At 44.2% G+C, this 25,105-nt stretch overlaps 1 protein-coding gene across 5 annotated transcripts in view; it reads left to right on the top strand.

Annotated features, from left to right (window-relative positions):
• The window catches only part of SATB2 (SATB homeobox 2), a 186,301-nt gene that overhangs the window by 96,677 nt on the left and 64,519 nt on the right, over positions 1 to 25,105 (top strand). For all 5 annotated transcript variants that reach the window (XM_071747899.1, XM_071747900.1, XM_071747901.1 and 2 more), the window contains 2 exons: positions 20,992 to 21,118; positions 22,965 to 23,088. In XM_071747899.1, coding sequence (XP_071604000.1) covers positions 20,992 to 21,118; positions 22,965 to 23,088 — 251 coding nt within the window. The remainder of the gene's footprint in view (positions 1 to 20,991; positions 21,119 to 22,964; positions 23,089 to 25,105) is intronic.

Below are 25,105 nucleotides of genomic sequence, written 5' to 3'. Positions count from 1 at the left end.
GTGACTTCCTGCATGGAAAATGATCATTTCCAGCTAGGTAAGAGATGCTCCAGAGCACAGGATCCCAAGCCTGGTTTCCTGTGGGGAAGCAGGGCTGCTGGGGGTGGGTAGATCCCTGATGGGAAGAGCAGGGCTTCTCCTGCAGAAACAGCTGGGTATTTCCCAGCACTAAGTGACACAGTGCTTGCAGATTTACACAGTACCTTACAGCAGAATTAGGTAGAAACTGGCAATTATCACAGGTTTGTCTTTTGTAACTCCCACAGGATTTTGTCATTGAAAGTTTATAATGGTTCATGGTAAATTTACCATTTTGTGCTGATGTGCCAAGGCTGTTTGAATGTTTCTTACTCTCTGTTTAACCAGATTAGATTAAACCTTAGTACATTATTTACTGCAAGTATATTGTTCATGAAGGAGCAAAATTAATATTCTACTGACCTCTCAAGGGTTGAATTAATAGATTTGTCACAAGGATTAGTTTGGTGTAGTATTATAGAGATGCTTTTTTATTTCTTTATCCAGAGGTACTTCTAATATGAGGTTGACTGATACAAAGCTGCTTCTTTTTAAGCTGATTGTTATTGCTAGATACTCAAAAAAGCCCCACAAAACAATGGCATATTGTTTAAATCCCAGCTGATGTATGCATTTATGATTTTTTCTCCAAGTGGGACAAAAGAGTAGTATGGCATAAAGGCAAGTAGGAAGAAAATATAAGAATTTTAATTCCCCTTTCCCACTCTTCTCCTTCCCTTTCTCACTGAAGCAAGGTTGAGGAGTTGCAGGTACAGCTGTAGCACTGACCTGGCACTCTGGTGCCCCATGGCAAAATTGCCATAAAAACATTTCCAAGGCATCTCCTCAATCTTTCCTGGTTTGTTTTTTTGGTTTTTGTTTTTTTGGTTTTTTTTAAATCCATCTCTCTGTGCGTAAACTCTGGTTTTGCATGTAAATGTAAGGGAGATGGAGAAATCTTAGCTGCAGATGGAAAAAAAACCCCAGTGTCTTGATATTTTAAAAAATCCAGAATTAGAAGGAGATAAATTTACATAGCCTTTGCACCATAATAATGTGGAAAGACCTGACACAAAGCCATAAGGCTTTTTTCACAGATTCAGTTGTCTGGAAATTGTGCAATGCTGTTTAAGTGGAATGACTTTTAACAGATCGCAATAAATTTATAAAAAAAAATAAAATAAAAAATCGTGTCTTCAGCAAGGATTACATGATGGCAGTGCTAACTCCCATGCAATTAATAGACAGTGTGTACTTTGTTTTTCCTTTGCGTGCTTAGCATTTTGTCTAGATTTTATCTGGCCACGTATCCAGGAACTGGGTATGGATACAAGCTGCTGTTAATTGAGCTGTATTTAGGACCATTAAACCCATCCCATGTGCTGTATGGCAAGATGTGTAGCTGAATCTGCATTTGCAGCCCTGTAGCTGGCAAATCCTCTGGTAGATAGGGAGTCCTAGCCCACCTATGTTTAGGTACAAAACATAAAAAAACATTACCAAACGATACAAAATGTTTATGAGGAAAGAACTTCTTACACAGACGTAACATTTGTCTTGTTCAAAACCTGGGGTGCTTTTCCCAGAGCAGTTGCCAGGTGCAGTTTGTGGTGCAGTTTGCAGCTTCACAGGAATAAAGATGGAGTGTGTTCTCCTCCTGGCATGGATGGTTGGCTCCTGGAGTCAGCTCTGGGGTTGGAGCAACTCCTTTATAGAGGAAGGCTGCTCCTGGTTTCCCCTGATCTCAAAAATGTCTTTTTGCATCCAGCCAGTTTCATGGTGTAGTGTTTAGGGGGCAGAAGATTCTGTCTGATACAAGGAGTGCTGAGTTTGTATCTGGAAGCAAAAAAAACCCCCAACCCTTATTTTTGTGCTTGCTGAAGGCTTTTATACAAGATGCTTTATAGAAAAAGGGCTACGTTTGTACAGAAGGAGGTGCCAGAAGGCTAATAGAAGTGTAGTAGCTCATCTGATGGGTGGGACAGCCTGCTGCCTGCTCTTCAGAAGCAAAGTTAACCCTGTGTGGGAGGATAATGGTTAATTCCTGATATTTTCTTTCCCGTTCTTCTGGGGCTCTTGATGAGGGGAGCGTCAGCTTTTCTTTGAAAAATTGATTTGTACAGATAAACCATGAAATCTTGGAGGCTTCCCTCAGATGCTTGTGAGCACGATCCTGATTTTGGCACGAGAACGTGGAACAGAAAAGAATCTCAGCATTCTAATTTGCTAGGAACAAAAAGGAGCAGGTTGGGAACTCTGGGCTGCAGTGGTGCCCTCTGAAACACAGCAGTCTGTGGGTGTGCAACGGGAGCCTACCTGGGGCTGTGCTGGCTCCAAACATGCCTGGAGCCTCCTGGGGCCCTTTTGTTATTTCTGGGCCTTTGTGGGGGATGTGTGGACATGGGGAAACGTGAGAACTAGGTATTAGTGTTCAGTAGCAGATTTAAATTAAGCAGAAACCTCAGTGTGTTATAAACATGTAAGGCTATATATACACTCTGGCATGTGGCTGGACCATAGTCATGCTCAGCAAACCACTGAGTATTGTAGGACAGTTCATATGCTTTCTAATTCTTCCCAGAAAAAAAAAAAAAAAAAAAAAAAAAAGAGGATTTCAGTACTGAGTAATACCTTATTATCCCATTCCTACTATTGGCAGCACAGCAATTTGAACATGAAAAAATGGCAAAGTAGATATTTCCCTGAAACAAAATGTCCTAGGTAGCACCTCACTGATGTTCTGGCAGAACAGCAGAGGGACTGACAGAAACTGGGGCAGAAAGAGGAAAGGGAGTTGGGTGAAGGTTGGGAGGTGTCTAGGCTGACAGTTTCAGATGGGACTCTGCTCCCTTTGTAGGATGAGGTAAGAACAGAAATGAAGGAGCTGGTAGCAGTAATGTCCTGAGCTCTTCAGATTGAAGTGTAAGGTGCATATCTCAAATATTTCTTGCCATGGTGGAAACTGAAATGCAGTGTTCTGGTGCTACTGTAGTAAGGCAAAAACTGGAACTAGGAAGGTTTCCCTTGGTTTGAAGGGTAAATGAAATGTCAGAGTTCAATAGGCTCCCAGTTGTGTGATGTAGAGTCCAAAATCAGCACACACAGTGCTGTTAGTGTTCCTGATTGTTGGAGATGTAGCTTCAACAAGAGATTCTCTACAAGAAAATAAAGCCACGTATGAAGTTACAGCAGTGTAAATAAAGCCAAATGCTTCTCCAGTCAGTGGAGTTTTGGATTTCCACTGGTGCAGTTGATAGCAGAGGTTGAAGCATGGTTTATTTTCTGATGTATCTCAAGATAGGTTTCAAACACTTTTTATGTGAAGAAGTAAGTAACCTTTTGGGAATGCAGGCAACCCAGCTCCAGATACATTTATCTATAGGATGAGTAACCACTGCTGATGGTTTGCTGTGTTCCATCCACATCATTTTTCAGGTGCATCCTCATGTGGAAATCCAAACTCAACACAGCTATTCTAGAGAGTTATTTAACAACAGGAAGGACAGGCCAAAGCCAGTTACCTACAGGACATTTTTCCTTGTATGAAATCCATCCATTTGCAGGATATTTTTTGCTTTAAGATCTTCAGACTAATCTTATTACCTATAACAGGACATCATGGAAGCTTGAGTTGGGGTTCTTTCCTCTGTATGTGAATACCTGTGGCAGTGACTTAGGCTGGGGCAGCAAAATAGGAATTGTCTGTAAGAATCCACCTGCCTCTGCAGAGCCATGGAGAGGCAGAAGCCTCGTGTCTGAAACTAAAAGTGAGGAGGCATTTTTTTTTAGTATACATGGGATCTGACTGGGTTTCAAGTCATTTTCTGAAGGAAGGAGAAAGCTGCAGGGAATAGGGAGACACCAGAAGCCTGGGGTGAGGAGCCTTACAGTAGGCTCTGGTGTTCCTTTGGTTGTGTGTGTGCCTGTGTTGGACTGAAGGGGGGGATAACAAATCCCCACCCTTTTGGCAAGGACTCAGAAGCTGCTCTTTAGCTTGACTGGCACGTATGGGTATGTGAGAAGGTTTTAAAAGAAGGGAAAAATATTTGTTAATTTGGTCTATTTGTGGTTGAACTATCATAAACAGTTGGATGTAATAAGAGAAATACAGTAACTTTTTGTTTTCAGAGAACTCGATAGAAATATTACTTGAAATTAAGATTCACACATATTTTGCAGAAGAGCTTTCTCTGTGAGGTTTTCCTGTAGAAGCAGGGTTCCCTCTGACTGCATCCATAAGCCAAGATGGTGCCACCTTTTCTTTGGAACTTCAGGTAAAGAATTTTAGTTTCAAAGCATAAGGTGGTTAGTACTTGCCTGGAGACTTTTAAATAGTGCACAAAATTTTTCTTTGATGAACTTTTTTTTGGTCCTTCATTCATTACCAAGGTGGTTATGTAGGAACATTCATCAGAAGCCTTAGAAATAGCAGATTTATGGTGTCCCATGATGTCTTTACAGCAATATGCTGCATTGTAAAACTTCAGAGCAAGCAGTGCTGTAGCAGCAGGGTGAATAACAGAGCATTCATTCCATCCTACCAAATCCCAACAGCAAATATTCCACAGGCTCTCTTAAAACAGAAGCAGTGCCTATAGGAGTCAGAAGTTGCTCTGGGGAGGGTGTAATGGGAGGACCCCAAAAGGAGTGGCAGATATGTCAGTTCCCAGAAGTTGTGAAGAGTTGTGAAGAAGTTGTGAAGACTTGTGAAGACTGCCCAAAAGCTGGAGGCTCTGTGAGGTAAAAGTTCTTCAGCTGGAAATGGCTTGAGAAAACCTTGGTGAGCTGTGGTGCTTGTTGGGAGCAAGCAGGAGAGGCCACATCCTGCTCTGCTCCACCATCCTACGTTTGGAGCAAGGCCAGGGGGCACAGCTCTGAGGGACCTGAGCTACCACTGCCCTGACTCTAAACCACCGATAAAATGAGTTTAGCAATCCTGGGCTGCTGAACAATGATTCATCTTCTGATATGACCACAAAATGTAACTGACTTGGTCATGATCACTTCAAACAGCCAAGAGAACCGAATGAGGCAGGAGAGCCAGGATTACCCTATGGAGTGTCCTGGGGGGGCAGAGGTCAGGGCTGCCCAGTACAGCTGGGGCTGTCCAGAGCAGGAAGGGGGAGAGAGAGCTCTGCCTGCAAGGCAGACAGACAAAGGTCTCATTCTTCAGTGCTAAACGTGCTTTAGCAGCCACCCCTCTACACCAGCACTTCAAACAAAATGAAGGGAAATGTTAAGTCTGCTGCGTGCTGCTTGTTGGGGATGTTAACAGCTGTATGGTAAATACAGCCCTGGTACAGGAGGGAGAGGAAGATACAAGCAAACTTTCACAGCCAGCCTTTCATATCTGTAATTACATCCAGACTGAGCAGCAGTGTCACTTCAGGCTGCAGAGGAGCGTGGCAGCCCTGGAAGTGAGATTTCTTGGTGTCTGATCCCAGAGGGTGAAAAAGGGATCCATTGTGCTCTGCCCTGCTTGGAAACAAACCCTCCCAAGCCCTGCCTGTGGGCACGCTCAGAGAGTCCCCCCTTTTACAGACAACTGCCATTTGTTGCAGGGGTTGCCATGGCAAACGGGGGCAGAAATCCCGGCTTGACGTGAGAGCGAAGCACGCAGAACTCCTAAGGAGACAGATTTGTGAGAATATAAATTAATTAAATGGCAGTAATTGCATTATTGCACTATCTTGCCAGGGATATACATAGAGCTATTCCCGTGAGGGTCTATTACTGTGTTAGGGCTTGGAGCAAAGTGTAATTTTTGGAAGTGCTTTAGGGTTTCCAAATCTGTCTTTCTGCTCTGATTTGATTCTAACTGGTGGGAAATGGCAGCTTAGCCCTGCAAAGGTGCTTGCTTGACTTGTTAGAGCTCTAAGAAGATTTGCAGTTTGGGGTTTAAGGATTTGCAGTTTGGGGTTTAAATTTCCAGAGTAGCTTGGACCTCACCCATCTGGCTGAAGTAGCTGCTTGGTTGCTTGTCCTGTCAGGATCTGTGTCTGTGGGCTGGGACACCAAACCCTGGGGTTCTTGCAGACAGGAGTCCCCCAGGTGTCTCATGTGCCTTTTGCTCCTTGACTGCAGGAGGTGCAAAGTGTCCAGCAGGTGGGAGAACTGCTATGGTACATTTCTGCATTTGCAAGAAAAAAAAACCCAGGGCTGTTTTATTTTTTTCTCCTGTGTCCTTAGCTGCTGAAAGCCTCTGATCTTACTCTAGTTGTGTCCTTCAAATCTCCAGCAAAAGAATGGAGAAACTAAACTGGATGCTGCCTGGCATATTTTTAGTTCAATTAGAAAAGCTGCTTGGAAATATATATATATATGTATATATATATATATATATTTGCTCTTAATGCTGAAAACTGGCAGTTCTATATCTTTGCATCTAGTTATTCATTAGAGCATTTCCTTATGGTTTTAAGTGGGACTGTGTTATGGCCCTCTGAGAATGTCTGGGGAGAAATGAAGACTAAAATACCTGCTCCCCACATCTGAAAGAGAAACTCAGGTTTAAAAATGAGAAAGAGATGAAACCACTACAGATGGACAGAAGTGGAAAATGCTTTTTGTAAATATGTTGCCTTGGACCATGAGGAGCCTCACTCAGCTGACCCCAGGAGTGAAGGCCTTTCTTTAGGTGTTCTCCAAGCAGCTTTGTTTTTTTGAGCTGAGTTGATCAATCAGCCTCTGGCTGGCTGAATGTGGGCAGGCCAGGGCCTCTGGGCTGATGATGCCAATACCTCCAGCCTTATGAATTGACCATCTGCTGTTTCTTTTGTGTGCATGTTAAGAGCTGGGCAGCAAGAGCCTGCCAGTAGCCTAGGATTACAGCCTACAGAAAAGTTCAGCAGCTCTCAGACTTCTCAGTTTTGCCACTGCCTATTTGTCTGCAAGAAGTCTTCTTTGGCTGTGATGCTGGTAGAGCTTGCTGGTGAGCAAAGGTAAATACGTGCTGCTGTTCAACTTCCACACTTACTTTACTGCACCAGGAGTGTCATTTTGTCTGTTCCCCTTGGCTCCCTGAGTAGGTAGGGGTAGGCTGTCCAGTGCATCCAAAAAATTGAATGGAATGTAGCAAAGCTTCTGCATTGTGGATTGGAATTGGTATATTTGGGACAGAGACCAACAGCTTCCCAAATGGGAACTGAAAACAAGAGAAATATTCAAATGTTTGTAACTAGCTCAAGTCAGCAGCCTCATCTGGACCCAGCCAGATCTAATTCAAGATGCTTTTCTTCCCCCTGTGTTTGCCACCTACCTCTTAGACTTAGGCATTTGTAGTGAGTCAGGAGTTCAACTCTGTGTTAGAAAAAGAAAGGCACTTCTTGTGGAGTATCACTAAAAGCTAAGCCAAATTGTAGTTTTTTTTCTCATTTAATATGACTTTCTTTCCCAGTATTTTCTGCAGCACTGTTCTTCCTTGTTATGTTTGTGGTTGTTCAGTTGAGGGGTTTTTTGCTGCATTACCTGAGTTAAAATGATCTCGTGTTCAAGGCTGAAATTAAGGAGTTTTGAAAACCTGGGTATTCTGATCATCCCTAGTGCAGAGATGGGGTATGGGTGGCTGAGTGCTTGGACAGAAAGCTCTGCATCCACTCCTCAGCTTCTCTTCTTAAATAATTGTAAAAATATGAAAAAGGTTAATTGAAACTATTTTTCCATACATGTTTGCAGCCATTCCTTATGGGTAAACTTATGCATAAAACATTGCAACTACACCCACAACATTCATTCTTATTAGATGAATACACTTTTTTATGCTAATTCTGCATGGGGAGTGAAAAATTTCTATCTTGAATCCTACATCTTCTGTGAGTACAACCATATCCCAAACTATGTTTCCTTGAGGTATTTTTAAGGCATTGGGCATTGTTTTAATTACAGCACACAACAGTTATCTGGAAGCTCTTGGTTATGTCAGTCCAAGGTGCCACTTAAGTCCTGTCCTTCTCACAATTAAGAAAATAAACCTTGTTCCCAAGGCTGGCAGGGCTAGGAGCCCCAGTCAGTGCTAGCAGGGATGTCACTGTCATAGCAGAGGGAAGCACAGGACAGGTCCCTCCCTGAGTGCAAGCATCAGGAAGAAATGGGTGGTTGTGTTTGGTTTGGCAGCTGAAGCTGTCGTGAGCCTGGAGTCACAGCCAAAACTGAGGGAGCTTTGAGTTGACTTGAGCTATTTTTCAAATGTTTTGGTGAACTCTCACTTTTCTTTTCTTTTTTTGTGTTCCCCATATTGTTTCAATTATACTTCTCAGTGCTGGGAGCATCACACCAGATATTCCATGTTTTGGGATTGTTTGTGAAAGGATTTCTCATCAGCTAATAGCCATTGCTACAAAAAAAAAAAAAAAAAAAATCTTCACTGCCTGGGTTAAAAATCTGAGCTCAGATGTGTGATCACATAAGGGAAAATTCCATGGAGACTTGGAGGGGAATGAAGTCCCCTCCTTAATACTTTTGTCTAACATATGTCACTGTATTAAAAATAATTACTTTGGTTCCTTAGAGGGGAAGAGGAAGGGTTGTTTTTTTAAAAAAACACTTGGAATTCTCTATTGAATAGGCAAGTAAACTCCCGAGATGGCTTTCATTTGAAAAAGATATTTGAAGTGGTACCTTTTACTTGAATGTTGGCCAGTTTAATTTGGATTATTGCTTCTGACAATTAACCTGGTGCTGGGCTGCACTTGTCTCATTAGCCATGTGGTGAGTGATGAAGTGGGATCCAGGAGGGCTCAGCTCTCACCTGGGAAACTCACCCACCCACCCACCCACCAAGGCTGCTTGGACAATTAGAAATCCATGGCAAAGTTGTTCCTGGGGGGCTGGGGATTAAGCAAATATGTGTAAGTTGTCCTAGGAAATTCACTGAGTAGTTTTGCTGAGAGAGGAAGTTAAGCAGCAGAGGAGGTGTGGGTATGGGATTTAAAAATGGCATTTTGAGGTGTGTATCTCCCTGTTTCAGCTTTTTCTAGTTTGAGACAGAATTTCTCCTATATTTACCTGCTTTAAAAACAAGATTTTAAATAAAAAGGGGATAGAGTGATATGAAGTTAAGGGTAGGGCTAAATAATTAAAGTATAAAATTCTTCAATGCTTCATCTGCCAGGAAATGTCCAGTAGATTTGTTTCTCATTTAAGCAAAACCAGTTATGCTGTTTGTTGCTTCAAGAACTGTTTTCCCCTTCTTTTTCTCTTCTGATTTTTATCCAGTGAGGAAAAATATCTGTTACTTCCACAGTCTACTGAGCTTTGTTACAGGGGGAATAGTCAGGAAAAAATGTCATCATTTGGTGGCGATTTGGTGAACAGAAGGATTCAAAAGAATTTTCTGCAACAGAAATAAGGACTTCACCAACTTTGTATAGTTGAAGCCTTGTCTAACTATCATCAGAGAATCACTGCTAGCATTCACACCCTGAGATGAAATACAAAGAATTTTCTGGCATTATTAGGAGACAGAACTGGGAAAAAATTATGGGTTTTTTCAATTTTTTTTTCTGTTTACATTTTTAATTTCTTAATCATACCAGCATTTGAATTTGAATTCACTTTGCATTTTATTGCATCAGCTGCCTACCAATACTTTGCTACTTTTGCTGTGAAAGTCAGCAAGGACATGGTTTTGCTGACTGCTCTGCTCTGTCCCATTATGTGGCTGTGCATTTGATATTTGCAGCCACTTAAAAAGTGCTACATGTAGTAGTTAGAAATAGTTACTCCATTGAATAGTAATAATTTATACATGAAAACTGATCAGAAGAGACTAGATGAGAGCTGATTTGCTCTGACATCTCTTCTTCTTGTTGATAACTTGGGTAATGTGAATGGTAAGACAATGCTAAGCCATGACTCAAGCTAAATAGAGGGTAAGTCATAGCCCTGGGGGAGGAGGAAGGGATGTTAGAGGTTTGTGGTCTGGAGAGCTTTTCCTGCAGAGCTGGGAGGAGCCTGGCCGTGGGCAGGAGGAGGAGGAAGGTGACAGGGATGTGGCCCTGGGTGGGTGGGGGAGCAGGCACTGACCAGCAGAACTGCTCACCCATGAGTGGTTCTCAGCCAGGGCTGAAAGCACCTCATCAACAGTGACAAGTCTGAGCTCCAAAACCTCTCCATTTATTTGTAAAAATCCAAATTGTTTTCTGTGTACAAAAGGAGACCTAAAGGGCAACAAGGTCGAGACCATCTTCTGGCTGGGACAGTTGTTGGTAGAGAGTTCTGGTGTCTCACTGAGGCTGAGGGAGAGTGTGCATCATTCTTGACCAACAAGCTGTCAAGTTCCCTGTCTCCCATGAGGTAGGGTACCACAAATTCCCTTTTGCTGGCAGAGAACACCTCAGCCATGAGAACAGCATTTTGTAGATTGACCAGGGTGACTCTAAAGTTTTAGTTGTTTGTCTGGTTCCCCTTTCTGTTTGCACTCAAGGAGAAGCTGTGCAGATGTGGGCCTAAGACCACTGGGACGTTGGGAGATGATGAGAAATTATCATGTTTCCTCCTGGTTTTCTTGGGAATAGAAATGTGAGGAGTCTTTTAGCTCTCTGCATCTGAGCATGAGACGTAGCTTAGGAAAGAGAAAGCAGTGATGAGAGCATTGAGCCCTGGAGGCATCGAGTTCAGGTGCAGAAATTGGTCATCTACAGGAGTGTTGGCATTAAACAGCAGTTTCTTTCACCAGAAGAGCTGTTGCTGGTGCTGCTGTGATAACCTCTGAAGCTGTCTGCAGTGGGACAAAGCAAAAGAGGTCTGAGGGTGCTGGTGCATTCCTTCAGGCTTGATGGGTGAGCTGCTGCCTGGAGGGTGGCTCTCAGGAGGTTACCAGAGCTCTCCCCCATCTCATCAGGGTGTTTGCAGGGTCACCAATGCCTGAGACTTTGTTAAGTCTCTCAGTGGCTGATGGTGCCCATTAACCTACTGGGTTTAACTGGGACTGAGTTAATTTTCTTGCTAGCACCTTTGCTATCCTGTGGTTGCCTGAGAATCTTAGCTACTGCATCAAGAAGGAATAAACATCTGGAAATGGTTCAAAGTGTGACGTGTGTGGTGCAAGCCTCCAGATCCAAAGGTGAATAATCCCTTTCAGTCTTCACCATGTGCACCATCCAAATAAATAAAAAAAATTTTGTTCTTTCTATCTTTGTCTTTCATTTGCAAACTGAGGAACACGGAGACGGAAATGCTTACAGGATCCAAAAAGGATCTGGTGGCTTTGTGAGGAAATAGGTTCAGTTCTAGGAAGATGTGGGATAAGAAAACAAATCTGGGTTCATCTCAGCATAATGTGGGCTCATCAACAGCACAAGGGAAAACTGTTTTTTCTGAGTCTGGTGGCAGTTCCTGCTTGCTCTGAGTCATCTCCTCTAGTGGTGAACTACAGGCTTTTTTTTATTTTATTTTCCCTCCTTTGTTTTCTGTTGATAGAAAAAGTAGCATAGTTCAGTAACCAGCAAAGCTTTATTTAGACTTATCAGAAATGCAGAATTGCTTTGCTCTTCTGTGGAAGAGGGAGATGAAGAACTTGAGAATCAGGTTATCAACTTAAATGAGTGTCAGGGAAGGAAAAATTTATATGGAATTTAATTGAATGGATCTGAATTTACATTGCTGCTCAATTTAGGGACCAGGGTTGTTAACATGTATTTTGAAAAGAAGTATTGCAGCCTTAAAGAGACAATTCTCTGTCTAGTAGATCAGTTTGTAAGGGATTGGGAAGGTTTGATCCTTTGCCTTTTACCCATTGTTTAGAGTTCAAAGGGAGACCTGAGCCTGATCAGCAAGCCCTCAGTCCTTGCCTCCTTGCAGAGTGTTAAATCCATCTGTGCAGGCACATTTCCCTAGGGATAATTTTGCTTCCTTGCAATTTTTAATATAAAAATGCTAGAATACAAGCTTTGCCTCCTTTGTTGACTGCTTCATGGTGGATCTGGCTCTTCACTGAATGTCCCTGGAGATCCTCCTAGCCCTATGGCCCTTGTTTGGTCTGGGCTGGCTCTGGGTGTGCTCCTTACAGTAATGCAGCTACAGGGAGCTGAGTCAGATTGCAGGGGTAACAGCAACCATTTCTGCACATGTTGCATTCATATGGAATTAGTGGGCACAGTCCTGCTTTGGGGTTTTCAGCCCCTCTCTCCTCAGCAGTCCATGCTTTTCAGTGCTGCTGGTTAGATGCTGTACTACTAGTTCTTCAGTTGTTCATGTTGCTTTGTTGTTTTTTTGGTTGTTTTTTTTTTTTCCATGGAAGTCAAGAGCTCAGTGTCTGGTGGGAGGAAAGAAAAGACAGAAGGCAAGCCAAAAGTAGTAATTTAGTGAACAAATGTTCTGCTACTCTTTATACAGCGTAAGGAAAACCCCAAAAGACACAAATCTTAAACTAAAGAGATTAAGCTGTTGAACTGCATAGGCCAAAGTATGAATCCACATTCAGCTTAGGGGCTGGTTTGTACATAACAGCACGCTCTGCCTCCCTATTTTCCTTTGGACTTGAGACCCATGAATTTTCAGATCTTCATGTAGATGACTCAACACAAAGATAGTTGGCTACTGTGTGTCTGGAGTCAGAGCCAGGCTTTCTGTGCTCTCTGGAGCTGGGTTACTGTGAGTAGGCAGGATATTCACATTCATCCGAGGCCAAACAATGTCTGTAGGCTTAATTCTAAGCCTATTAGCCTCTACATTGTCCTATTAGCAGTGTTCTTTTCTAACCTTAAACTGTGTTTTGTGTACTCAGTGGCATGCCACGTTATTGTGCTTTTTTTGTCCTGCTCAGGGGGCTGTCTTTCTGCAGGAGCACTGAGGCTGGGTGAATTGAGGGACTTAGGGGCACTGGCATCTTTGGAAAAAACACACCCAAGTTTGTTGCTGAAGCTACCTTATGCCTCTCCCTCTCTGAAAAACATCACAATCTCAAAATAAAATAAAAAAGGCTTCTGGAGGGTGGGGACCAAAGTCTATCTGCTCGGATGGATGCAGGAGGTATGGTGAGGCTGGAGGTGGCCTCAGTGGCTCAGAGCTGGCAGCCAGCTGACAAAGGAGGCTGGAAAGCAAATGTCTGTGTAAAAGTTGTGATCCTCTCACTCGTGTGCAGCCCCTTGTCTGTAGCTCACGAGGTGGCAATCCAGTCACTGAGGCCAGAATTTGGGGTGAGGTGGTAAAGGAACGTGTTGAGCAGCTGAGAGCACCAGGTGATGAGTACACACACTCATGTTCCTTAGCAACTGAGGCAAATACACTAAAGCCCCCATTTTCAGTCTGAAAGGCTGAGGTGGAAGCACATTCCAGGTCCCCTCTAGGAGTTACCTGCCTGTGGTGGCTCTCTGGGAGGCACTAAGGCATGGACAGGAGCTGTGGTCCCAGTGCCAGGCTGGGAGGTGGCAGAGAAGCAACCTGGAGAACTCAGAGAGGCTCCAAGCAGCAGAACAGTGGTGGTTTGAGGTGGCCCAGCAGGGATGGGAGCACTAAGGAAGCCCTTGGGTCAGGAACAGGCTGAGGTGTGACACTCCTGCTCTGCATCTCAAAGGTGCTCAGCAGCCCTGGGAGGAGGCACAGCCCTGGCTCCTGAGCAGCCTCAAGCAGGCCCAGGATGGAGCTGGGAAGGGTCTCACCAGAGGTTGCTGAAAAGACAAGAATTTCATGCCAAAAATGGGGCGAGTGAGGGCTGCTGAACTTGTACTGCTGAGGAACACAGGCCTGGGGCATGGTGCCTTTCAGGAGAGGACAGGAGGGTAAAGCTGAGCTCCATGCTGACAGGGCTGTGAAGGGCAACTGCTAAGAGCTGCCCAAAGGCCTGGGTGCAGAGAGAAGCCTCTCTGGTGGGAGTTTTATTGACTGAAAAGTCTTTGTTTTCATGCCATGGAAGTGAGGCTCAGAGGAGTGGTTCTTTCTCTTGGACAAAAAAGAGGACTTCTCTGTCTTTACTCAGGTATTACTTCTTGCTGTCCAAGGTATGTACAGCCTTAGCCCAAAACTGCCAAAAGAGAGGTGTTATGCAGGGCTAAACGTGGTTTTCCTCAATGAAGTTCATCATTTTAAAAAGTGATACAGAAAAGCATAAAAAATACTTGGGCTTGTAATATTTTGTACCTCCTTTGCTTCCTCACCCTTCTGGTTATTTGTGGTATTCATGTTCTACCATATAACAGGTTTAAAAATAACCCCCTAAAGTAAATAGCATCAACCTTTTTTTATTTTCTTCTGTTTCCTTACCAATCACTGGCTGTTTTTTTCAAACAGAACAGGGGGTTGGAAAATTAAATAAAGACTTCCAAAATAACAAGCTCCAGAAAATTTTATTTAATTTGTGGGTTCGTTCTGTTCTCTCTTTCTGCCCTCTCTCTTTTTTTTTTTCTTTAAGAAGATCTTTATTAATTTAGTCTAGTAACTTAGTGCCTACATTAAATTAATTTAATAAAAGTCAGGGTCCTCCCATAACGTTTCCCAAATGTGAAGCAGCATCTATTACACGAGGCACAACCTTTTCACAGTAAAATGTAAACCTGATATGTAGAATTGCAAGGCATCAAACTGTTTGGTGTATGTTATTTAAGTCAAATACTTGAGTCCAGTCATGCTGGAGGAAAGGAATGGGCAACACTAGCATTCAAAAATTGGAAACTCAACCCAAGCTTCATATATCAAAGCGATTTTCATCTGTGAAAGCACTCTCAAGTTCAGCAGTTAAACCCTGTAGCAATAACAATCCTTCTATTGACAGTTCTGACCATGTTTCTAGAAACACTTTAACAGAATCATATAAATATCATACATAACCATGCAAATGCATAATGTTTACCCAAGTCTGTATTGATCCACCTCTGAAAGGCAGGCAGTCCAGGCAGGAGTGTTGGAGCTGCCCAGCTCTGGCACCACGAGGTTTCATTCTGTAAAACCAGCAGTGCTGCCCATGGTTTCCAGCAGCACCTTGAAACCAGCAAACACCTTCAGCAAGAGCAGCAGAAGGGGCCTGGTGGTCCCAGAGCTTCGGGTGTCCTGCTGTGCCTTCACCCTGCTGTGCAGAGCCCTGGAGCTGCAGGAGCCTGGGGAGCTGGGGTGGGGTGTTTGGCATTCAGGGAGTGTGGGTGTTCCTGGTGACTTGTGGATGTGTACATCACAGTGTAATCACATAGTTTATTCCTGTTCTCTCACTGAATTATTTATTATGGACTGAAATGAGGAAGGAGGGGGATTCTTTTGTATTGGCATAAACATTGGATTGTGTTCATTGTGTGCTTCCAATTACTAAATCACCAAGATGTCAGTGGACATAATGCAGTACCTCACAGGGATGTTACCAACCTTAATTAATTAATGCTTTTAAAGTGCTTTGGGATCCTCTGCTGAAAGGTGCTTTAGAAATACAGGGGAGGATTATGCTGATTATTTTTCCCATCTATTACTGCAATATGTCACTTAGTGAAATTCACTAGAATAATGTGGGCACCCTTCTCGTCACGGGCAAAGGCAGCACAGTATTTTTGAAGTCACCACGAGCTGGAGAGGTAGCTCAATAATATATAAAATAAATTAATTTCTGCTTGAAAAGTCCTTCCCTTTGCTGGGTTAACAATAATAACCACAAATGATGCCTTTATGTTGTTGCAGTTTGGTGATCTACTGCAGCCAGGGCAGAGGTTAGCAACACAGGCAGAGTTGTTACGTCCTGCAGGACAGGGATTTCCTGCAAAAGTGATTTATGGATCAAGAATTCTGTGTGCTCATTACATGGGACAGCCAGTTTTTAACTTCTGTAGCAAAGCACAGCTGAACAAAGGAAAAGAACCTGCTCTAGCCAGGGGACAAGACACCTCTGAAGAGGATGAGCAGGGGCTCTGCATCAGGGATCAAATGGTTGGTCTGACCAGTGTTGGCAAATGCTTCCCCTGCTGTCCTGCTGCCCCTCTTGTGACATAGGACACAAATTTCCTTCCTTTTCTCTCTCTATATATTTGGGTATTCCTCATTATTCATTTTCTATCCATCTCCAGAAAAATGTTGAGGTGTTGATGCTAACAGAAACTTCCAAAATGTCCCTTGCTTGAGCCTGGGACTTAATTTTAACCATAGCAGATCAGCATTTTAAATAAATTACATTAATTACATCAATCCTGTAGCCATTCAGATGTAACTCAGGTATGCTCATAGTTTGTGACAGGTGAAATCAGGAGCACAGCCATGGTGGGAGCAGGGCACAGTTTGTACAGGGAGCCAGTGGCAGCATGAGGTGTATTGTGCTCCCATTTGCTCTGTTTAGCTGCTAAAAGGAATTTGTAACACTCCTTTTAAGAGTTTGATTTTATAGTAGTGATGCAGTGAAGTATCTGTGAGATGCCTCAAGAATTCCCATGCAGCTATCAAGCTGAAAAGTTAACTGTGCAGGTGACAGGGAGATGCACTTTTTGTTCATGGCCAAGAAGTATCCTAGCTAGACTAGGACACTAATATATATATTTATATATATATATATATATTCCAACTCCCAGAGGTGGCATTTTTAAAATGGCTTTTGCAAAGACAAGTGAGGCTTCTGGCCCATATAGGTACATAGTTTTCTGGGACACAGGAATCATAGAATCATAGAATGGGCTGGGTTGGAAGGGACCTCAGAGCTTATCAAGTCCAACCCTTGCTCCACTCCCCCCGTGGTTCCCAGCCCATGGCACTGAGTGCCACATCCAGGCTCTTTGGAAATATCTCCAGGGATGGAGAATCCACCCCTTCCCTGGGCAGCCCATTCCAATGGCTGAGCACCCTCTCCAGAAAGAAATTCTTTCTCATGGCCAACCTAAACCTCCCCTGGCACAACTTGAGACCTCTTGTGCCCTCTTGTCTTGCTGAGAGTTGCCTGGGAAAAGAGCCCAACCCCCCCCTGGCTCCAACCTCCTTTCAGGGAGTTGGAGAGAGTGATGAGGTCTCCCCTGAGCCTCCTCTTCTCCAGCCTCAACACCCCCAGCTCCCTCAGCCTCTCCTCATAGGATCTCATAGGAAGGGACATAATGAAAAGTCTCTGCCAGGTTAGTTGCATTTTTCCAGGAAAGCAGCTATGTGCCTGTTGCTGTTGTGCTGCTGATTAACAGAGTTATTCTAGAAGTTCACATCTCACCAGGGTGAAGCCCCAGGAGTACTCCCAGTGCTTTGGATGTATCATTCTTTCAGGTCATGAAGATCCCTGGCCAAGTTCTGCTGGGTGTAGAGATCATCCATGGTGGGGGTTATCCCTTCCTTCTCCAGAGGAGCTGCACTGAAATGCAAGTGACTTGAAAGCCCTCTGGCAGGGTGAGACCTGGCTGACCCCTGTGGAGGGACACATGGTGGTGGTTGTTGGCCATGAACCTGACACTTGGGCTCACAGGAGTTTGCCCCTGGGGTGTTCTGACGTTCTTGTGGGTAAAGGGAGTTATGCACATTTGAAATTGGGATTTTTTTTGAAGTTGAAGCTTAAATGCAGTGAAAGACCTGGCTGTGGAAGGACACGCATTGAAGAACCAACAGCCAGCATGGGTAGAAAATCTCTTCTAAAATACGTTTGGGGAAAAAAAGAAAAATCTTTTGATAAAAGTGGTCTGTTTCTTGTCTTTCAGTGACTGACTGGCCTGGGCTGCACTCAGCCCATTTCTCGCTGAGTTCTGGAGAGCTGTTCTAGTGTACAGCTGTCTCTTGAGTGTGTGCAAGCTTTGAAATCTGTTGAACTTCCAGTTCAAAAACTCTTACAGGAAAAGCAAAGGATCATTGATCCAGGAGAGAGACCCCGCCTCGTTTCCAGAAGTTTTGTGCCCTCAGGCAAGCTGTGCTTTTGGATTTCCTGAGCAGGCTGCTCTGCCCGGCATTACCCACACCTCATTTTGAGAAGGTCTGGAGCTGAGAGGAGGGATTCCTGGAGCAGCAGTGTGCTCAGCCAGAACCCAGGGACCTTGGCTCTTGGTGTCCCCACTCTCAAGTCTCAGCTGTGGCAGGAGAGCAGCTCAGCCAGGCCAGCTGAGGAGATTTGTGTAAGGGCCTGAGCTGCTCTGTTTGGTGTCAGTCAGAGGAAGAATAAAAACCACGGATGTGGAAGTGACTCCTGGCTCCTAGGCTGTTCTCACCTTGGTGTTGCTGTTATACCAGAAGCCCCTAAGCCTGCCTGAGAAAGGAGCTTTTTAGGGTGTAAATTTTGTCCCACTCAGATTTCACTGAGGGGTCTTTCCGAGGTGTCCTCTGTGCTCATGAAGCTGATGTCACCTTCCCAACTGCAGCCCCAGAGCTGCCTTCAGCACAGGGCTGGTGCCAGGAAACAAACCACCTGTGTAGTCTGCAAAGGAGCTGGTTGGAAACCGTGGCTCCTGGGGCTATCATTGGGACCAGCTCAATGTGCTCTGGGAAAAAAAAATAAAAATTCACAGGTTGTGTCACAGCGGCTGAAAAAATAGTGGCACCTCTTTCCTCTTAGGCCTCTCAGCAGCAGGTGTTACCCTGCAGAGGCACCCAGCCCTATGGCAGCACCTGTGTTTGGCTACATCCAGCCAAAACAATTTCCTTTCCAGTTGCAGAGGAGGATTTAAAAATAATAATTAAAAAAAAAAAATAATCTCCCTGGCTTCCAGTGGTAGCAGACGTTTGCTGTGAAGCAGTCGGCGCAGTGTTTCCTCCTGCAGCTGCCCTGTGGCTTTTCCCTTTGAAACTTTTTTAGTTTGGGGACAGTTTTGGGTAACTTCAGTGACCCCTGCCCATCATTTTGTCTCTCGCCAGAGCTGCCAGGCCCGAGCAGTTGCAGATGGTCTGCTCTCTGAGTGCTTTTCTTAATTGAATGAAAAATAGAGCCTCTTGTAAAATATTACCAATTTAGATGTGACTTATGGGGCACATATGATGCTTATTTTTTCAATTACATGAAAACTTGGCATGGTTAAACATAGGAAGCCAAGTGTTCTGTGAAGCTGGTATAGATTTCTGGATTTTTAGGTGATTTTGCTTTAAATTAATATAGAGCAGAAGGGGGTGAAGGAAGTCGGCAGCTAAACTGTGCTTTCCCAGTATGTGTTTCACTCAGTGGACCCTTGATGCTCATTTCATGACTAATATATGCTGCACTGTATGCATTTCTTGTTGTCACCAGAGATAACATTAAGTAAACTATCCCCTTAAGAAAAACAGCTTTTCTTGGCAAGTGGAATATAACTCAGGGAGCCAGCACTGGAGACATACGGTGCTGTGAATGAGTGCTGTGTGTTACTCTACTGGAGCTGAGTCCAGGCACTATTTATACTGCAGCATATTCAGCACCAGATTGTTAAATCTTAATACTGAAACAGTGCATCATTTAAATGTTTTTGTTCTGTTTATGTCCCAAATTCAAGCATTGGATATCAAGCAACACCTACTAACTTTTTGTTTCATTTGGGCAAGATCTCCCCTTGCCTTAGGCTTTCTAATCTGTGCCTGAAATGTTAGTCTGGCTGTACCAGCATGTTACAGTGAAATTTTGTGCTCCTGAGGCTGAACTGCGTTGCTTCGAGCTTATTTCAGTATGTGGTGATAGAATATATTGCAAAGCAATATGTCACTGATAAATGCAAACAGCTAAATGCAACAGAAAAGGAGCTGTACTAAAATTATGTATTCGACCTGTGTAGAAGTAGGGGGAAAATGCTCCATAGCAGTTATTTCGTGTGCTCATAAGCATTGTGTTCTGTTATTGTCTCTGTGCGAGAAGCTTTGGTTTAATTTTAGAGGTGGTATTTATTTTATGATCATGTTTGGGAGGTCAGGATGAAAGGCTTTTGCCATTTGTTTCATTCTGATTAACTCCGGAGCTGGTGAAGAACCAGGAGTAGAAAAGTGAGGAGGAGAGAGCTGCAGTTTCTTGGCATCACAGCATCCTTCCGGGTACCCAAAGAGAGGGCTCTTGGAGCCCCTCTTGTGGAAGTAGTTCTCTCACCTAATAGTTCATTTCTGGCAGCAGAGTCTACAGGTGGTCTTTTCAAAGGTCAGAAGGCACACAAACAGACCTCAAGAGGCAGCAGTTTATATGGAAGGAAAGATGATGGGTGTCGTGTCGGGCTGTGCTGAGAACAGTTCTGTGAGCAGCAGAGCAGTGGGCAGGGGAGCAGAGGGGAGCAGGGAAGAAAAGCAGCAGTCACAAGGGAGCAGGAGGAGGCTGAACTCCTTTGCTGCCCTGTAAGAGGGCACTGTGGCTTGCTTTGTTTGGCACCTTCCTGGAAGTCATTCCTGGCCATTAGTCATTGGTGGTGGTGTGGGTGGGCCCTCTGCAATTGTCTAAACAGAAATGATACCTCTGCACCAAATGGTTTCCCATGCAAGTTTATAGGCTTTGTGACAAGCTCATCCAGAGGAGGTGATGATCCCTATTAAAGAATGAACAGAAGTAGAAATAGGACTTACAGCATTCCCTCCGCCCCCAAAATGCTATTTTGGATCTGTGGTCAGCAGCTTGCAGTTGTTTTTATATTTTTCACAAAGAAAAGCAGCTGTCTGTGCAGTGCAGCTTGCAGCTGGGAGCAAACTTCTTCCTTTGTGGATTTCCAGTGCCATCCATCTGCACTGGGAGTCCTACCAGCCTTAGATTGTAGCTGTGTGCTGAAAGCCCACACACAGGAATTTGCCTGTTGGAGTCAAAAGCAGTGCATTTATTTACCAAAGGGTTTTGCAGACTGCAAAATCGGGACTATAGAGTATTTAAAGCTTGTTCTAACTTGGAGAACTAGGCTTTAGTGGGATGATGAAAGATGTGAAGGGAGGAAGCCTCCTGTGCTTCCTTGAAGTAATTTAAGAGCCAGGAACGTGTCAGCAGCTCGCTGCTAAGAATTTAAAATCTGTTCCTACTCTTTCCCCATTGTTTGTGTCAGGAGTCAGTACCACACATCTTTTTGAGCAAGGCTGCAATAAACCTCAAGGCAGATCTTGAATCTTTCGAGCAAAGCAGCTTATCAGAGGGTTTAGTCAATGGCAGATAAAATGTAAAATATCATTTTTTGCTTTTCTTTTCAGGAATTATCAAGCTTGGGAGGTGGAATCCCCTCCCTCTGAGCTATGTGACTGATGCACCAGATGCGACAGTAGCTGACATGCTACAAGATGTCTATCATGTTGTGACATTGAAAATCCAATTACAAAGGTGGGTGTTTCTGAGCAGCTGTCCTTCCCAGCATCACTACAGAGATGTGCACATCCTGCCTTCATTCATTGCTGCTCTTTTCATGAAATGAAAAGAAAAGAGAAAGGGGTGGGTCGCTTGGCAGCTTTCTGGTGCGTGTTCCTGCTCAGTTTTTAGGTTTTCTGAAGTAGCAAGATGGTAGCAGAGAGGGGAGGGACAGACACTCTGTTAAGCAGAGATCTGGTGCCTTTAAAGGCAGACCTTCCCACTGCCCCTCGGGTCATGGATTCTTGAGGCCTCGCTGTGCCAAAACAATTTTCTCCTTGCCTTTTCCCAAGGGCAACATTGTGAGAACCCAGGTCCTCTACTGACAGTTGCTGAGATGGGGGGCAACTTGTTGACTTTCTGGGGTTTTTTTCTCTAGTGGTCTTCCCAGGGAGAAGGTGAGAAGATGAGGAAGGGATGTATTGCCATGGCTCCATTTAGCATTTAGAAAATATTTTCCTTCCTTGAATGCTAGTTCTGATTAGAAAAGGAAAAGCTCCTGACACTTGGACACTTGCTTGCCATCCTGCTTTTTCTTCTTTTTTCTCTCTATTGGCCTTACAAAAGAGTCCTCAAACTCTTACTGATGTCTGGAGAAGGATTTGTGGCAGGTTCCTGGCAGTGCATGGAATCCATGTTGATACCTCTCTGACATTAACCTGCCAAGCAGCAACATTTCTCTCCTGGAACACCTCTGGGGGGGCCTGGGGTCTCCAGTTCCCACTACCAGGCACCCCCTTGCTTTTGTAGCCTGTTCACATTTCTCAGCTAGACTGCATCTCTGCATCTGGGGCCTGTGGCCTCCCTAAAACTGGAGCAACTGATCTCCTCAGCAGTATGAGGTGCCAGGAGGCCACTTAGCCTTTTGTCACAGCTGTATTACAGGAGGGTATCAGCCCAAGAGCAAGGTCTCACTCTTTATCTTCAAAGTGCTCAGATGGTGTGTAAATAAAAGATGGAGATAAAGATGGTCATTGACTGCCTGACTCCTCAAGCACCCCTGAACTTTCACCTCTGAGGGTACAGCCAGGCTGTTTGGGTAGGAAACAAAACCTTCAGAGGCTGAGTGGGGAGCATGCATGGTGTTTCACAGGCATGGGTGGCAATGACAGGTGTCTCCCAACCTTCTGCTGTGCTTCTGGGGTCTGTCCCCAGCTCTGTCGGGGCAGTCTGTAAGCTTGGGCAGATAGAAGAGGCACGAGTCAGATGAGACAAAAGCTTCACTGCATCTGCAGTTCTTGCAGAATGGAAGTGAGGATGAAGTACAAGGGACAGATGTTGGGCATACAGCTTGATGTGGTTCTGAAAGGCTCTAGGATGCTTCAGCAATGAGGGCAGGATGAGAACCAGGAGAAAATAAACTTTATTTCTCAGCCTGGCTGCTCAAAGCCTTTCCTCCACACAATGCAGGCCCTCACTGTTTGGTGATTTTATTAGTGACAGCCTGGCCTGTATATTTATTTTTCTATCCCAGCAGGAGCATCCTTTTCTGTCTGGAGATGATGGTTTTATCCAGCCTTTTCTGGGGCTCGCTTCACAGAGTTTCTTTGCTCTCCACCAAGCCCCTGAGGGAATGGTTATGCACACATGTAATATCATAGCAGGATTAGCTGCTATCCCTGCCATTTTGGTTAAACTGCACATCTGCTGGGAGTCAGGCTTGATGGGGAGGGCAGAGAGGGGAGAAACACCTTGAAGGGCTGACTAAGCAGGAACCTCCGGGGCTGTGCTCCCTCCCCCCAGGTCTGTAGCACTTGTACTCAGAGGGTAAGCATCTAGGGAGGTGATGATTCTATCTGCTTTCTGCTTTCTCTTTTAACAGCTGTTCAAAGTTGGAAGACCTGCCAGCAGAGCAGTGGAACCACGCCACAGTTCGCAATGCCTTAAAGGAACTGCTCAAAGAGATGAATCAGAGCACATTAGCCAAAGAATGCCCTCTCTCACAGGTCAGTGTTTCTAATTATCTCAGGGAAAGCCAGATTTACAACATTTGTAAACTCCTATTTGTTCAGTGTAAAGAGCCTAGCCTAGGCAATTCCATAAACGTCCAATCAATTTCTTGTTTTCTTTAGAAAGGAGAAATTCTAATTAATACAAAAAAGTATCTTTGCACTGTGCTTTCTTACTGGGTTGCCAGGTGGAAATGATGAATGAATGGTTGATTTCTATCTTGCTGTTCAGAGAGTTGTAGATGTAAATGTAAGTTCTTCCTTCTCCATCTCTTGCAAGAGGGCTGATGATCCTCAAATGCCAGAGCTGAGTTACTTCATCCCACTAGCAGAAGCCTTGCCTCTCCCAGTAACCTGCAGGTAACTCTCATCAGCCTCCAGCTCTGGTAACAGGTGTGCTGTTCTAACAGTTGTGCCCCAATTTCTGGGAAGCAGCAACACAAAATGTATGTGCAATTATGTTAAAAAAAGAACAAAAACTCAGTCTCATTTCCGTGACTGCTTTATAAGCAGCAGTGAGGTCATCCTGAAGACACTAAGACATGGGTCACATACCCTGAGCTGTTTGTGCTTTGGATTGTCATAATAAGAGATTCACACCATTTTACGTGACTGCCCTCTCAGAAAAAACAGGAAAACACTTCAGCACCCAGACCAAATAATGTTGCTCAGGCTGAAAAATAGGCTGCCTTTTAAAAACTATTCCAATCACAGGTTAATATGTCTAATATATCTTCAAAAGGTCAAAACATCAGTAATCCCTACTCCCTAAAAATGTTACTTTGATAGCCTGTACCCAAAACTTTTCCTCCTGTGGCTGCCTGTCTTCCTTGCACTGTACAGCCATCCTGCAGCTCCTGAGCCAAAGCCTCTCTGAACCAAGAGAACTCTTTCTCTGTATAACCACAAATTTGCCTCACTCTGTTATGATTGCAACTCCAGGGGAAGCACAGAGGTGAGATACAGGGCAGAATTTAGGTCTTTCCAGTTGAGAGGAATCATGTTGTCCATGCTGTGTCTGCAGAACTCTCAGGAGTGGAAGGGCTGTGTAAGGGAAAGGCATGTAACTTGCCTTGTTTACTAAAAGAGTAGCACTGACTCTAGATATGCACTGAGCAGAAGTGTGTTGAATATGAAAGTGGTTTTCTTTTCACACAGTTTAAGTGTAATTTCTTTAAATAGAATTATCTGTGGAATCTGGTCAGCTAATGAGGATTGCAGCATATGGTTGTCTCTGCCCAGGCTTCTTCAAGATCCAGTGTAACTGAACTATACATCATGTCAGATGCAGAATTCAGTTGTTGTCTGGGTCTTTTTCCTCCCACTGTAGTTTCAGGCCTACCAGGTGGAAATGCTACAGTTGGTTTACTCCTGCCATAGCCTCGGTCTGAAATAAATTTGCAAAATTACTGATGGCAGGACTGCAGCAGCCAAAATCCTTGCCCTGCTATTTATTTGGTGGACAAAGCTAAAAGGAGATCCTTCTGTAAAAAACAAAGCTTGCTTACTTTTAAGCACAGGAATAAGTGACCTCCAGTAGTGATTAACCCTTGAACTGGGACTACGAAAATGCAGCTTTTCTCCTTATTGTTGTTGCCATAAAAAGTTTCAGTCTCTTTTGTTTTGTCTCCCCAAATGCAAGAGACACCAGGGCAGGTTGTGCTGGAGCTGTCTGTTACCATCAGCCCAATACTCCTCTAATACAATTCTTTCTCCCAAATCAGCTTTAAAAAAATATCGTGCCAAATGTGAAATGTCATTACAACCCCCTTGTGGTTAATATATTATTGACAGCAGCAAATTGCAGAGTGGTCTCTCAGGAGTCAAACTGCAGGGGAAATGCTGCTGGTTATTAATGTGGTCCCAGCCCCACGAGGTGCTCCCTGCCTGCTTCTCACTGCCCCAGCTCTCCCTGCAGCCCAGATGGGGATTCTGATTGCTGCTAATGGGAAATGTAATCATTCACTTTGATTTCAAATTGGTCTGGGTTTTTTCTGCTAGGTGTATTGTGTGC

Source organism: Heliangelus exortis, chromosome 6 (assembly GCF_036169615.1).
Source record: "Heliangelus exortis chromosome 6, bHelExo1.hap1, whole genome shotgun sequence".
Lineage (NCBI taxonomy): Eukaryota > Metazoa > Chordata > Aves > Apodiformes > Trochilidae > Heliangelus > Heliangelus exortis.
The sequence above is the reverse complement of the archived record's forward strand: the minus strand, read 5'-3'. Positions and strand labels throughout refer to the sequence as shown.